The sequence below is a fragment of the Notolabrus celidotus genome, chromosome 10, assembly GCF_009762535.1.
Source record: "Notolabrus celidotus isolate fNotCel1 chromosome 10, fNotCel1.pri, whole genome shotgun sequence".
Classification (NCBI taxonomy): Eukaryota; Metazoa; Chordata; class Actinopteri; order Labriformes; family Labridae; genus Notolabrus; species Notolabrus celidotus.
The window spans coordinates 9,843,139-9,859,253 of NC_048281.1; the positions used below are offsets into that span (position 1 = coordinate 9,843,139).

At 42.9% G+C, this 16,115-nt stretch overlaps 1 protein-coding gene across 1 annotated transcript; it reads right to left on the reverse strand.

Annotated features, from left to right (window-relative positions):
* Positions 1-4,795: 4,795 nt before the first annotated feature.
* inhbb (inhibin subunit beta B) lies at positions 4,796-14,569 on the reverse strand. The gene is made up of 2 exons (XM_034693709.1): positions 13,277-14,569; positions 4,796-7,201 (listed from the first exon to the last, which is right to left on the reverse strand). The coding sequence occupies exons 1-2, from the start codon at positions 13,662-13,664 to the stop codon at positions 6,375-6,377; spliced, it is 1,215 nt and encodes a 404-aa protein (XP_034549600.1). The 5' UTR covers positions 13,665-14,569; the 3' UTR covers positions 4,796-6,374.
* Between the last annotated feature and the right edge of the window lie 1,546 nt (positions 14,570-16,115).

Here is a 16,115-nt window from a genome sequence, read left to right on the forward strand (position 1 = left end):
TGTATATATGATAGAAACGCTGAGAGTTGCATATAGCTTAAAATAAAATATGAGTGAAATACATTTTCATAACTCTTAGGAAAACATGACAGGTTGAGGAAGGTGAGACAGATCATATTTTTATTCATATCTGTCTGTTTCTGCTCAGGGTGGATTTAGAAGCTCTTCCATCTTATACTTTTTTATTTGGATAAGTCAGTAAATGATGAGTTAGCTTCATAGTTATGTAAGTGTACATCACAAAAACTTAAATCTCACTGATCGTATTCGTCTAAATTCTCTTCAAAATATCTCGATATTCTCAACAGAAGCCACATTGACCTGAGAGGTCCAGATGTAAATCTGATTCCAAGATGTTACAAGCCAGAAATAAGGGTTTAGCTGCATTCGATACGTTTCTAAAAACATGACGTGCTTAATCCAAGAAAGGTATCCTTATTTTCGGCTTCAATATACAAAATATCAATGAGATATCTAACTAACAATAAGACGTTTTTGTAGTGTACACATACAAGAGTAGCTTAGTCTACGATTGTCCTCAAATCCTAAATGCTAAATGTCAGCTCTGTAGTGTTAACTAGTGCTGTATTATAACAGAACTAAATCCCCCTGTCAGTGCAAAGCAACAACTGGGCCCACTTGACCCACAGGTGCCAACAGGATGCTGCAGCACTTTGTAATCCTCCGTGGACTTTGCTACCACTGAGCATTACAAGGGACATAGCTGCTGCATGACTATTCCTACCATTGGTTTGCGAAATTGATTCCGTTATTCAGATAATCTCAAATCAAATATAAGAAACTTTCAGAAACGTAGAAATTGTAATACTTGGAATTTTGATTTAAACTATCTTCTAGTACTTGTAGTAAACCTGCTCATCCTGTCCTCTGGAAGTGGTTTCAATCAAAGCTCGACCAAACAGGCTGAACAACAGATTTTATTCCAGAGCCAGAGCTGCAGCATGAGCACTGGAACACCTGAACATGAAACCTATGCAATATGTTTACACCGTAATTTATATTGTTGTCCACCAGCAAATGTGCAACTCATGATATGTGCAATATTCAGGAATGTGAAATTGTGCAATAATGTGTTTTAATAATCTGTGATCCATGCACTTTAATGACAGCCATCCAGTTATGTTGTACCTGTGCACTGCTGTGATAACTGAGCTCTGTCTATCTGTCCATCTATCTGTCTATCTGTCTATCTTGACAACTATCTACGTATATGTGATTTTGGTTTCTAGTGGCTTAAAAAAACACAAGACAAATCTTTTGCAGAATCCATCTGCAGTCAGGAAACTCATTGCCAGCTTGTGCGCTGCATACCCGCAAGCAACAGCTCCAAAAATACAAGTGAGGTGAAGCAGAGGAATGCCTGGCCTCAGGTGATGAGCAGTCATAAATTCATTAGTGAATGTGGAGTGGGACGATTTGGAGGAATGAACACTGCTGCATTGATAAACCAGTTGACCCCGTCAACTTGACAGCTGTCATGACCTCAACCCCGGGTTGTATTGGATGAGGGAGGGCAGAGGGACAATATTTGTTTAAGCTGATAACGAGGGGTTGTAGAGGTTGAGTGTGTGAGCGTACATATTTGTGTTTTGTTTATGGTGCATATGAGTGACTTTGGGATGGAGCACATGTGAGAGATCATGTTTACAAGTCTGCAGAGAAGCAAGCCGAGCCATAGATCTGCACCTTCGCTCCACTGATTATTGATAGACAGAGTACTGATGCGAGATGTGGCCTTCGGTGAACAGCAGCGAGCCGATGGCCTACAGCTCTTGCTCAGCGTCATTAACATTCCAGCTGTTGAGATTTTGGCATGCATTGGGAAGCATGACGAGACAACTACACATCTCTCCCCCTGCTCTCAACACACTCTGTCATTTTTCTAGAGAGGCAGAGGCTCCACCAAGGAGATTAAAAACAACCTGAGTGGCTTCAGATCATTCCTGACAGATCATTTCTCGTCTTGTCTGCCTAGCTGTCACTCAAATGTACCGTTACAGTGATTTGTTTTCTGTTTTTTTTTCCTTAGAGAGACATGTCCTGCTACTCCTACTGCTGACTCAACCATCCAGCTACAGGTAAAGAGTTATTCACTGATCCCTCCCTGACATGCTATTCACCCCACAGGCAAACAAATCTCATTGCACTCCTTGGCAGATCCTAATAGATACATTTAGAGCAATTATCCGGCTGATATTTTACGAGGACATGTGATGTGTTTTGATGGAGCCTTGCAGAAACATTACATGAAACCTCTCTGTTGGTAGGTGTTGGCACAGGCAGACATTCAGCCGGGCAAGCCTGTTGCTGTTGCACAAAGTGTTGACACACTGACTTTATAGTAACAGTAGACCTACCTTGAGAAACAGAATGTTGCAGAGGGAAATTGATGTAACAGACTGCATGGCTCCACATATGACCCAGACGTTTTCCTGTCTGATAAGTGAGACTGGGGAGAAGGGATATTATTTCTTGCAAGAGAATTAATTCAAATTTTAGTTTAAGATATGTAGAAGACTATTTTGACATGTAACAATAATACTTTGATTTGTAGAAACAACTTTTTAACCAGTCTGATTTACAAAATGTAGTAATTTAAGAGTCATCTGAGATGCTGAAAAGGGGTTGTGACTGGTGTAAGTTTTATCCCATATATCAGATATCAGTGATTGAAGTTCTGCTATGAACCTAATCTCAAAAAGGTATATTTTGCACCGTAACTTGAATTATTTTGCTCTTATATTTTATAATCATCATGCTATATTTCAGCTTTCATTTCTGCTTATCATATTGCATCTTCTCTTAACTCTTTAATAACTTTTACACCCTCTCAGAATAGTTTTCTATTTCCACTTACCACAATGCTTATGATGTCTTGTTATGAAGCTGTGTTGTCCCCTTGTTGCTGAAATGTGCTATTTTAATATACTTATATGGCTATGCCTTAAATTCAACCTGCTGCAGTATACATGAACGCGTTAATCGCCATGAAATAAAGCTCTAAAATTAATGTTTTTTGTTTGTTTTTAAATGTGTGCAGCTTTTATTTGTTGGCGCACTGGAGTCAACACGCCCCAGCATCGTTCTGATTCCTGCTGCGGCAGTGATACAAATAAACATATCGTTAATATAGACTTTAAAACTGTTTTGAAATGCAAAATTATGGAACTTAAACATTCAATGAGATGCAAACAATTGTTGAACTGTTGAAATTATGTGATTTATCATGTTTTCAAAATATAATTTGACTGTCCTTATTGAATCTAGCACAGATACACTACCAGTCAAAAGTTTGGAAACACCTTCTCATTCAAGGGTTTGTATGTATTTTAATTATTTGAAACAATGTAGATTAATACCAAAGACATCAAAACTATGAAAGAACATATTTGGAATTATTTAATGAACAAAAAAGTGTTAAACAAAGCAGAATATGTTTTATATTTTAGATTCTGCAAAGTAGCCCCCTTTTTCCTTCATGACAGCTTTTAGTACTATTGGTATTCTCTCAGTCTGCTTCATGAAGTGGTCTCCTGGAATGGTTTCTAATTAACATGAGCCTCGTCAATAGTTCATTTGTAGAATGACTTGCCTTCTTAATGTGTTTGAGACCATCAGTTGTGTTGTTCAGAGGTAGGGTTAGTACACAACGCATAGCCCTATTTGACTACTGTTGTAATCCATATTATGGTAAAACCAGATTATTTCCTAGTTTTGATGTCTTCAGTATTAATCTAAAATGTCGAAAATAAATAAAAAAACATTGAATGAGAAGGTGTGTCCAAACTTTTGACTGGTGGTGTATGTAGGTGTTATTGAAGATATTTACGACTGCCTGGAAGATGTTCATTCTTTTAAGCTTTAAACTGAACTCTGACTTCAACAGAAACTGTAGCTATCTGACATTAAGTTGAATGATTGTGTAATTATTAGATACAACTGTGTTGCAGATATCTGGTGTATCAACATCAACAAATTGAATGAAACTAATCAGGCTTCATATTTTTTTTTAGAGTACTCATGTTTATTTCGAAGTATAATGTAAAAACAGGTATATTAATCTGCACTGATCACTGAGTCATATAGATCATGAAGCTAGAATCTCAGTTAGTCGAACCAACATCGTAGATCTGTGAATTTGTGTTTATAACACGTCAGAACTCAATCATAGATGTCTGTAATAATGTTTCGATAATAGTCAATGTTGAAAATTGACTAGGCTACAGATGACTATGATGGACATGTCCACCTATCTGAAGTGCGTTATGCATAATGTAAGTTTTGATACTTTAGTCGACATCCCATCCCATGATTAAATGTTAACCTGCTCACTGTAGAGCTTCAGAAAATCTACCAGATGCAGAATTTCTGACAGTAATAAACAATTATCTGCATGAACATAAACACAGACATTAACAGGAGCTGCAGCCAAAAAAGATCATGCAGGTATGTGAAGGTCTGCACGCTGGCAGCCACTGCAGATTCCACTGAAGCTGTTAATCATGGTTGTAATTACTGTTTTATAGATCCAGCATATGAGAGACATTCAGTCCTGACAGACAGCGAGAGGGAGATGTTTGATGAAATCCAGGGTGTGCATGTAGTAAGCAGCTATTTCAGCCCCACCTTTTTGTTTTTAATGAGCTCAAAGCAGCCTCTATCATAAAACAACCCCTACAGATTCAAATATGACGCCCAACCCGTTTGTTTTTAAGAGGAAAACACACACAGTCTCAAACACAAGACGCAGGAAAGAATTTAAAGTTACAAAATAATTAAGAAAACATTTTATTTTACATAAACTGTACAGATGACATTTATTTGACTAAATGATTCTTAGACAGGAACTAAAAATAACTTTCTTATTAAATAGAAAACCGAAACAAAAATAGAATTAAAGATGAAAATGAAGTGATGCTTATTGTACAAAACAGAGAATGAAAATAGAGCAAAGAAATGAAATCATATATCGTACCCTGATACAGTGGTAGGCCTATTGCAAATGATCAAAACAGTATTGTACACAGTAACTCAATGGCCTTGCCATCTTAGTACAATAGCTAAAATCTTGGCCTCTTTGGTTCCATTAATTAGGTAAAATACATTTGAAACAAAATTCAATTTTCTTCTATAAAAATAACTTTTCAATGGCAGTTTTTGTTTCACTAATCCCGCAACTTTTCAGTGCAAACGTCACAACAATCATTCGCTTTGGAAAGGAGGCGAAAGATTACATTTCAAGTATTGATAAAGAGTCAAGGACTTAAGAGAGAAAGAAGGAGACAGAGAGAAAGATGGAAAGACGATTCAGTCTAAGAGAGCATGTTGAGTATGGTATAGGTTACTATACATTGCATAGCTCATGTGGCACTTATTTAGTGATAGGACAGGACACTCAGTACCCCTCGGAAGGCATTTATTTATACAAGTGCTATTCAGGGTGTGCATTTCAGTTTCTGCAAGTGCTGCACTGCACTGTGGTCGACTCGGTGGGCCCAAACTAGAGTCTCAGCGTCCACGGGCCCACTTCTGCTGGGCTGAAAGGGGACAGGAGGAAAGAGTTCTCTCTCTCTGTTGCTCCCAGTGCACAAGTGAAGTGCACTTATGAGATCTATCTTCACCTGGTTGTCATGGTAGCAGGGCCTGCAGCACTCTTAGGCAGGAAGTGGAGGTTGAGGCCCGTAGTCAACAGCAAGAAAGACAGCAGCAGCAGCAGCTCTGTGGAGGACTTTCTTTTGCCTTTCTTCAGATGGTGTAATCCTGCAAGGCATTAAGCGCTGCCGGTCTAATTCCATCAGAGAAGACAGTCAGACTGCGTCTGTCGGCATAATATAGGGAAGTGCTGGTGTTCTGAATTGTATAAGCTGATGAATTGTCAGTGCTTTATATAAAAAAAGTCTGTCATGTGCTTAAAGTACTTAAGAGGGTTTGGGGGAGCAGTGTTTGGAGCGTGGGGTGAAGCCAATAATGCCATTGGCTGATCCTGTCACTTTCCTTAAGCGCTTGTTATCTTCATACAAGAGGAGATGATGAGCCATTGTTTTTGACTAGAAATGGCAAACTAGAGCAAAGTATCATTTGGTGATTATCATTCCCTTCTCATCTTGTTACTGACCGCAGACTCGGACAGCAAGCATGTCACTCTGATAAATACACACACTCGCACGCACACTTGCAAACACACCCATGCACACATGGACCCAATACTGATACTTGCTTGATTGTACCAGTGTGCATGTTGCTTGCACTTACAGTAGGTATAGATATATTGTATATGTGTACCGTACAATAACGTCCTGTTTGTACAAAAGGCCTTTCTGATTGTTCCAAGTTCATGAGGGGTCAGTGCAGACTCAGGCACAGCCACACTCCTCCACGATCATGTTGGGCACGTCCCTCTTTACGATGTTGTACTCATCGTCAAAGTAGAGCATGGACATAGTACTGAGCTTGGTTGGGATGCAGCAGGAGTTGACTGACCCGGGGCTCATCCCTCTGATGCGATACTGGTTAACTACTGCCGTGTGGAAGGATGACGCTGAGCCCGGTACACCTGCCATGTAGGCCGGGCAGCTGCCCTCGCAGTAGTTGCCATAATAACCGGCTGGTGCAATGATCCAGTCGTTCCAGCCTATGAGGCGGAAGTCAATGTAAAACTGCTGCCGGCAGCAAAGGCCCCCGCTGGTGCCATCACACTCCAGCCCCCGCTTGCGAATGCGGTGTTTCCCGTCCACCTGCCGAGCACGGACCACCAGAAACGGCCGGTGGGACTGGTCACTGGGGTCCACCAGCACAGGAGCAACACCCGCTGTTTCACAGCCATCACAGTGAACCTCCAGATCCTGGCGCCGGCTGCCCTTCCCGAACACAGCTCGCACCGCCTCAGAGAGAGGGAAAGTATGCCAACCACTGCGTTTCAGATCCACCCGCTTCTCCACCAGTGCCCAACGACCTGTCCCTCCTCCACCGCCACCACCTCCCGGGCCTCCCTCTGCACCGCTGGCAGCGCCGGCCTCCTGGTAGTGGAGCTTTACTGTCACCTTCCTCCGGATGCCCTTCTCAGGACCAGCTGGCAGAACACGGAAGTAGAGCCACAGGTTGGCCTGGGACACATACAGGTTCTGGTTTCCCTCGTTGGAGATGAGGAAAAAGAGGCCAGACTTGGAGGATGTCTGCTCATCTGTTGGAGACAGAAAAACAGGGAGGGTTTTACTCTCAATAACATAACAGTGGATGTTTTTGGTGAGCAGGATTTATTGACTTTGGAAATGTTAGAGTTCTTTATAGTAAAACGTAATGTCCCTCTGGGGCAGTTTGTTCTACTGACAGAAGTCCAAGACAAATATATAAAATGAAACAGGCATCAACACAGAACAAAATCCATTTCTCCTACACTAGCACCATGAGTTGTGTAAAAGAAAAAGAAAACAGATGTGTTAGAGTTATTATTTCTAATGAAGAAGGATCAAAGAGTGATAGTTATCCCTGTTTGTTCTGATTTTTGAGACTAAAATAGACACATTATCCTTTCACCAACATGCCCACAAACACTGAAACTTCAACTGTCGATTTGCCTTCTGCTTTTTACAAGTAGCATATGCATTTGCTCCAAAATTGAATCAGAGGCCCACACCAAAAATCAATATTAACTTGATTATATTGACAAGTTCTTCAAGGACTGGGCTGTAATGCTCTTAATCCTGCAGAAGATTACAGTGTAATCAGCATAACAGAGGATCTTAACTCATGATTGCTAAGACTCTTGTTTGTTTATGAAACAAAGCACACAGCCCAGAGTGGATACATTCAGGCTCCACTTCTGCCTCATCCTCTCCAACACATGAAGTTTGATCAGTTGACAATGAAAGTATGGAGTTTTGGTATCACAATAACATACCCCCGAGAGCATATGACCAAAGTACTTCACAGATGTCATTGAACAAGTGAACATTCTTTGTAAAAGAGCTTGCTTCATGGCTTTCAGACTACATTGAAGGGAATGAAAGCAAAATGAAACATTGCCACCAAGAAGACCATGTTCTACAACTTTTTTGTTGTAAAATCCACAAAAAGACTTCAGATTGTCTCCCTTCATCACACACAAACACAGCATGTACTCCCATAAAAAGCAGAAAGGCTCCCAACAAAGGGCACAGCTCGCTCTTTAAAGGGCTGTTTTCCCCGGCGTTTTCTCTGTTCACCCTCAATCACTGTGTCAGGTGACCTCTGTGGCAGCTCCTGATAGGCCAGCTGTGACAGGCCAGTTCTGGGATCAGGCCCAGTTGGCCTCAGGTCCAGCTTTGTAAGTGACAGGGGCCAGAAAAGAGAGAGAGGTGGGTAGAGAATGGAGGGAGGGATAGGGAGGAGAACAGCGAAGAGGAAGACTAAGGAATGGAGGAAGGATGCAAGTGGGAAAGGTGGGAGGGTTGGTGGACATGGCCAAGACTCCCGGGGGGTTCATTGAGTTCACTATTAGTGCCCCCCCAGAACCCCACCCCCACCTTACCCCACCCCTTTCCCCCCTCCTTCCAAGTGTGAGCACCCTGAGAGTGACAGCACAAAGCCCCCTGTGAGGCAGTGGGAGACAGCCGTGCCGCAGCCCGCCATTGAAACGCGTGGCTTTCCAGCAAAAAGCATGATGAGGCAAAAATAAAAGCCATTTACATGACACTGGCCACTTTCTGCAGCAGCACAATGAAGAGATCCCGGGAGTCTTAGGGTAGCGATGGGCTCTCCCTGGCAGTATTTTTTCTAAGCCTAATGATGTCTTCCAAATTACCCTGAGGTAACTTGAAAGGTTTCTATTTCAGGAGATTTGGTACAATGTGCCCAAGCAGAGCAGTGCCTTTGAAAGCGGCTAAATTACTTTGTTTGCCGACTGATTAGTGTGTGTCAGTGTCAACAGGTGGCCACCAAAGACGGGCCCCCCTCTTTAAGGCGCCTCACGCCTCTTCCTCCTGTAAAGCACGGCTTTACATTCACACAGAAACCTGTTCAGACCAGCTCTCCACTCAAACATGTCAGCTGGGAGCTCAAGCACTTCACACACACACACACGCACAAACACGCACGCATGCACGCATGCACGCACACGCACACACACGTATACTCTACCCCACAGTACCCAATACATCAAGTAGGATCCTTCTCAATACCAAAGCCTGTGGGTAAAGTATCAAGTGCACAGTGAGTACATATTGAAATCCATCTAAAGGGAATTACATAAAGGAATCAGCTGAACACTCTCACCTCTTTCAGCACACTTTTTTACTTGCCTCAACAGCTCCAAACTCAGAGTAGAGGGGATCTCACACAAACATACACAGTGACCATAAAAAGTCAAGGAATGAAACAGGTGATGAGTAAAGAACTCAGCTGTTTTGTTAAAAAATGGATCGCTTCAATTAAGTCGGGCAAAAATGGCTGCTACTATTTCTTTCAAGGCAAAAGCACCTGATTTGATTTGCCACTGACAGGCACAGACTTTTACCCAAATTGTCTGAAAACGCTGCAGAGAGGGTCACTGAGATAAGATCCAATCTTGCAGAGGTTAGCATTCTGGTTTGTAATAGAAGAGAAGAAAGGCTACACTCCTTGCAGCTGAGAGGCTGGTACAAGTAAATGCATTTTATGAAAACATGCGGTCCCAATACTTTTGTTAATGCCAACACTTTTGGCACTAAAAATGGAAGTTTTGTGGGCATGTGGTTAGGATGCCTGCTGGGAGGTTTACTAGACGCACACAACTCTGGAGAGGAGCCGTGGTCAGATCAAGAACTGGCTGGAGGGATCGTATATCTCATCTGGCCTCGGAAGGCCTCGGGGTCCCTCAGGAGGAGCTGGGAAAAGTTACTTGGAAGAAGGACGTCATGAATACTGTACTCAGGATTCTGCCAATGCAAACCAACCTCAGATAAGCAAAAGAGAATAGATGGAAGGAAAAACATGAGTGCATGCATGAGATTGAGGATAGAAAGTCCAATACAGCAACATCAAGCGCATCCTCTACAGAGAGTCAGTGGTTTGTGTTTAACTTTTACAAAACTCAGAGAACAGCTGTCGTTCATGTGCAGACTGATATTGTACGATATGTGAAAAACTCCAGAGCAGCTTCTGGTTAAATCTCTCGAAACCTTAAGCGGGCCTCTTCTAGCATTCCAACAAATACACGTCTAACCTTCTCATCCTCTTTCACACCTCTTTTTCTTTCTACCTGTCCTCCTCCTCTCTGAGGGATTATTTGGGTGACACCTCTTTCCAGGTGTTGCAGAGGATTCCCTTCAGAAGGTTCCCAATAACCATGACTCCAGATATAATGTGTATGAGTGAGTGTACTGGACAGTTCTTTTGTTGTAAAGTAAATTCTGAAAGGCTCAATAAACGTAGGACACTGTACCCAGCTGCCGCTCGGGGTGAGCAGCAAATGAGGTGTGTGAATCACTCAGTGAGCAAGATTAATGATGATAAGTTTCCCTCACCCTCGTCTCTTCTACGGTTTACAATTTTCAACCTATGAAACTGAACATACAGCGTCTTTAGCATTGGGAGCCCAAAGAAACACACCAAATCAAGTATTTGTACTGAGGTCTTTCTAAGGAACACATTTTTCATCTTCATCCACTTTATGTTCCAAACAATCTGACGCTGGCCCCAACACGCCTCGCCTGACCCCATAGTGGAAAAGTTGTCAGAGAGTATCGGCAGCCAGGACACCTGGGTGGGCCGCTGCGGATAAAGAGCAGCTTCAGCGTGTCCCCACCTGCGCCACCAAGTCGGGGGAGAAGCGATGGAAGCAGGCAGCTCCAGAACTCATTACTCAAATCTGCTGTCGACAAGACCACACGCCGTGGAAGGACAAGGGGTGCGGCACAGAGCGTTTGTGGTTCTGACATGAACAGAGAGAGGCGTGTGTGCCTATCGCAGCAGCCATCCCTGAGGCCCGAGAGTCTCAGCACTCCAGGAATTCCACAAAGAGCAAGGAGGGGAGGGAGCAAGAGGATGGAGAGGCAGGTTGCTGGACTTTTGGCCGGAGGATAAAGCGGCTGTGGCACAGACTCTGTTGTTGTTTAAGCTTTACAACAAGGCCATTTTTAATAAAGTTGCATAAATCATTTATAAGATCACAAGCCAAAGAGAGGCAGCCAGAAGCCATTGAGTGCTGAAACACACACTTGTGAGTGAATGTGGAAAATGTCTGGAGCGTGTCCAGGATGGCCATGACTGACAGCTCCTCATGAAAGACTTGCGTCCTGAAGTAAACCTGCCAACCCGATCCTCTGGAGGAACCGGACTGGAGTTAATGACCTCCCATAATGAAGTCTTAATTCTTGGACCACTCGCCATGAGTTCACTGGGTCCGAACGGCTATAGTGAGCAATCAAGAAACGCCGATCTAAACTTCTACATGTACGCCTCTCTCTTTCACCCTCCCTTCTTTCCCTTGCTTATGTTCCTCGATCCGCTCCCGTGGATACGGGACACTGAATCCCTCAGTGGGGACCCATGGGACCATGTCAGGGGAGAAGGGAGATTGGCATCGTCCTCCTCACCTGCCGGGGGCCGCTTGGCAGACCTCTACCTTCTGCACTACGGCAACCAGAGATAAGAAGCCGGCTCCCTGGCTGTCAAGCACGTAGTTAACCCTGAGCTGAGGGGATGTGAGGTGACCTCACTGTTTCAAGGCACATCAACACCTTTCCACATCCATTTACTGGCTCGCTGTTGGCTAAACATATGCCAGCCTTGCCCCAAAACCCGCCTTCCCCTAAACTGTGACAACAACAATTCAGGCTCCCTCATGCTTGGGGGACAAGCTCCCCTGGCTTCAGAGCTTTCTGGAGACCTTGCCTCCGAGCCATGCCCCCTGGCTGGCAGCATCCGATCTAGAGGGGGGCGTGAGCCAGCTGGCCAGGAGGCAGACGGGGTCTAGGGAGCAGGGACCCGAGCCAGCTCCATGGTACAATGCCACACAAAGGCTCAAAGGTGCGAGGAAGAATAGAACTAGGGGGAAAAAACAGAAGTAGAAGAAGAAGAAGAAGCAAAAAAAAGAGCCCAGCGAACCTTTGGATCGACAAAAACATTCTTTACAACACTGCAATATGGGCAAACACTCACACACACTCACACACACAAACACACACACACACACACACACACTCACACAATATCACCCCCCCATGCCCCTCCACACTCCCTCCAACACTAACTCCCCCGCACAAACTCAAATGTCTCATGCATTATTCTGATTTCTTTTGTTTTCTTTGAGTTTTCTCCTGCGTAACGTTGACATATTGCGTTCAGCAGGAACACATAGAGCTCTTATAATAATTGCCTGGCTTTTGTTCCCTTGTCATGAGGGTGCTCAGATCATTCCCATTGGAAGGTGGGACCCCATTCAGGCTAATTGTAGCGGCAGGGCCAATGGGAAAATACAGGATGGTATGTGTGTGTTTTAGTCGTCCTATTTTGGTGTCTTTAATGATATGTTTTCTTTTTGTTAAACTAACAGTTTGTGTCAAAGACGTCGTTCTCACAGTGCTAACTGACAATTATTGGATTCTGTCAAGCCTGGATGATTTTAGGTGTGAACATGGGTGTGTGTGTGTGTGTGTGTGTGTGTGTGTGTGTGTGTGTGTGTGTGAGAGTGAGTGTGTGTGTGTGAGTGGCAGGGAGAGAGAGAGAGAGAGAGAGAGAGAGAGAGAGAGAGAGAGAGAGAGAGGAAAGGGTGTTCTCTTTGGACTTGTGAGAATTAGTTAGATACACATTCTTAGAGGAAGGGATAAATGGCCAATTGAGGGACTTTTGTGTGTATTTAAAAGAGGGCTTTATACATTGGAGTATTGAGTGTGAGCACGGCTTTAGTGATGAAATTGGATTCAGAGGTTCCTTTTATCCCATAGACAACACACATAGGGGTAATTTAAGGACTCTGAGTTTAGTTTCTTTTTCATTTCCACAGACTTAAACAGGAGGATTTGAAACCAGCTACTGGAAATCAAGCAGGGCAGCACTGTGAAGTAATATGATGATGGAAATGATGATTGCACCAGGTCCAATTACTTTACTGTGTTATTTTAACTTCTAAAGTGATGCTTAGTCAGATCAGTATGGTAGGCTTTACAGAATGAAATTTCATCCATGATTTTAGGTTATTAACTCACCTGTATCCTTGAGCTGTCTATAACACGAAGTCAAAAGGTGGAGAGGTTCATGAAGGGGTCGATTTGAATGTATGCAATGCATTATTGATTATTACCTGACTCGGCGAAGCTGATAATCTCCGAGGTCTCCGCTTGAACCTCGTTGTTGTACGCAGCCTGTCCGTCAAAGCTGGGGATCTCCACCCTGCCGTCCTCGCGCACTTTCCCGGCGTGCAGCCTCCTCAGCGCCGTCACCATCGCGGCTTTGGGGATGGGGTGGGTGATGTTGGGTCTGTCCCTCATCTGCAGCCGGTTCAGTATGTGCCTTTTCACCGCCTCTAGGAAGTCTATGTTCACCCGCTCTGACTGGTCCGGCGTCCTCAGACCGCAGGACGCACACGACTCCTGGGGCGAGCTCTGAGTGTCTGTCCCGGTCACCGAGCTGCAGCGCGCGGAGAGGACGCACGCGACCAAACAGGACAAAGCCAAACTGTAAAAGCTCATTTTTCTGCAGTTATGTTACAGGCTAAATCCCAGGGAAGAGTAGGGAGAAACAGTTCAATACACTCTGAGGTAAAAGCTACGTTTAATTCCACTTGTGCTCCAAAAAATGAGACGCCTGAAGATATCCAGAGAAGCCAATGAGATCTTTGTATTCCCAAACATACGAGGCTAATTAACTCCAGTCATTATGCATTCAGCTTGTTATCCAACAATGCTTCTTTTCTAAGCCCAAAATAAAAGGTCATCTCTGTGATTGCGATGCGCACACAGGAGCATGTATTGTTGACGCGCGTCTGTCACTGCACGTTCAGGTCAGACGTGTAATCTACCAAAACAAACGAGGACTCTAAATCAAACCCCCCTCCGGCGTCCAAATGCGTCCAGTTCGCTCTTTCCCATTCAAATAAGCATGCAGAAACTTTTACAACTGCAGTCCCAGAAGAGAAAAACACCGTGAGTCTCAGTGAGTCCCGCGTCTTTTGTGTTTGCGCCCGCTGCTGGGTACCGTGTCCGGTGCGCGCGGCTGTAGTAAATGAAACAGCTCCGTGCGTCCTGCAAGATGCTGCCTCTCACTGAGACCCTTTCTGCCTTTTGCAATCACGACAACAGGGGCTCCGCACACCCAAAGTTTTTATACAGGAGTCGAAACCACGTGGGGATTTCCACCAACTGGACGCGGGGGATTATTAAGACTACTACGTCTCAGAGCCACGACTACACGGATGAAACAAGGTTTTATTACGGTAACATACCGGCCTCGGGGAGGTTGCATAATTCTACCCAAAGGCGTGTTATTTGACTCAAAGAGTGAAACATAGTTTGATCATCCCACTTAAGAGATCCGCAGTCTCAGACGCACAGGTTTAGGGTGGAAACTGTGCAGACTGTGGACTGCAGGCAGATTTAGAGTGAGTGATGAAAGACTGATGACTCAAATCAAAGTTTTATGAAATGTTACTAATATCAAAACCCTCACAGGACTATTAGTCTCTTTAAATAGGTCTGGCCTTCGAGTAAAAAAAAATAAAAAATTGAAGAAAACAAAATTAAGTGAATTAAAAAAATATTTACAGAAATCACATTTTTTAAAAGAGGATTCAAAAATGAGGTTGAAAGAATGAATACAACTTTGAATGTAAAGTGAAGCGACGCTGTGGCCTGCTGTAATATTGCTGTATGGATAAATAGCGCCATCTACTGATCCAATCCTGTCATTTCAAACACAGAACTGGATGTATGGATGGATAGAAATAAAACCACCTGGATTCATTCAGAGACATGCATTATTAAAGATTTAAATAAATGTTGTGCGTATCTAATTGATATAACAGTTTGTTGAACGGAAGGTGCAGTCCTTGCATGTTAAAGTTAACTACATATAATAGTTTTAAAATATGTTACCATTCAGCATTAACAGATCATAATAGATGAATAACAGATAATTACTTCACTAAAACTAAAAACCTCTTATTCCTCTCTGATAGTGTCAAAATTTCAACCCAACATAAAGTTGCTTTTTTTGTTTGTGATAGACAGTTTTACTTTTATTTCTTCCACCTTTATGAGACCCATAATTCATTTAATTATTTTAAGTATACATAAATAATTTATCTGCATCACAGAAGACAACATCTGAAATGCTAAATACAAATTGCATGTGCTTTGGCACGTCCTTTTTCTCTATGTGCTGTGCAGCGCTCTTCAGATTTTTGTGACTTTATACTGTTGACATTGTTTTATACAGTACAGAGAACTTTGAATAGAAAACACTGAAAAATCACACTGTTGACAACATCATTTATACAGATTATAGGCTATTAAAAATGAAATGATAGAAGATTAAAAAACAACACAAATCTTCCAAGGACATCAGGGGATTCTGAAATAAATGGACAAACATCAGATATTGGTTACTGATTATCACTCAGTCTTATTTATTCTTGGAAATAAAGATGTGACTTTTTTTAAACATTTTAATGGATAATCTTTAATCCTTGGGGGAAAATGTTCAGATGATGCCACCTTTCCATGTTCTATCAGCTGCTCAGGGAGCTTCTGTCTGTCCTCTCAGTGAGGTCTGCCTCCCAATCATCATGGCCGTCTGGAACTTCTTTAACCTTAAAAAAAACCCTTTTAGAGGGTCTATTTTCGGGGCTGAAAGGCTGCTGTATTCATGATTCACAGGGTAAAAACTAAAAGAGTGAAGAACTATTTAACTTCCGTCTGCCTCCCTCGTGTCCTCAGATGTTGCAATATTTGAAAATCTTGGCCAGAAACATCAGTTTTCCACTATCTATGAGTCAGAGTGTTGTGTTGAAGATAGATTTGTTCATTTAACTTGAAACACCTGTCTTTTCTTTTGGACACTTTAAGAGGAAGCAGGCGTATATCAGATGAATAGAGTAACAGTAAGAGTCCAATATTGATTAAATTTCTTCTATTAGATACAAA

What these genes read in the sequence shown, in the direction of transcription:
- inhbb (XM_034693709.1), bottom strand. Translation starts at nt 13,664, where the DNA reads ATGAGCTTTTACAGTTTGGCTTTGTCCTGTTTGGTCGCGTGCGTCCTC. An exon ending in TATCAGCTTCGCCGAGTCAG is followed by an intron (nt 7,202 to 13,276) that starts GTAATAATCAAT and finishes TGTCTCCAACAG; the next exon opens with ATGAGCAGACATCCTCCAAG.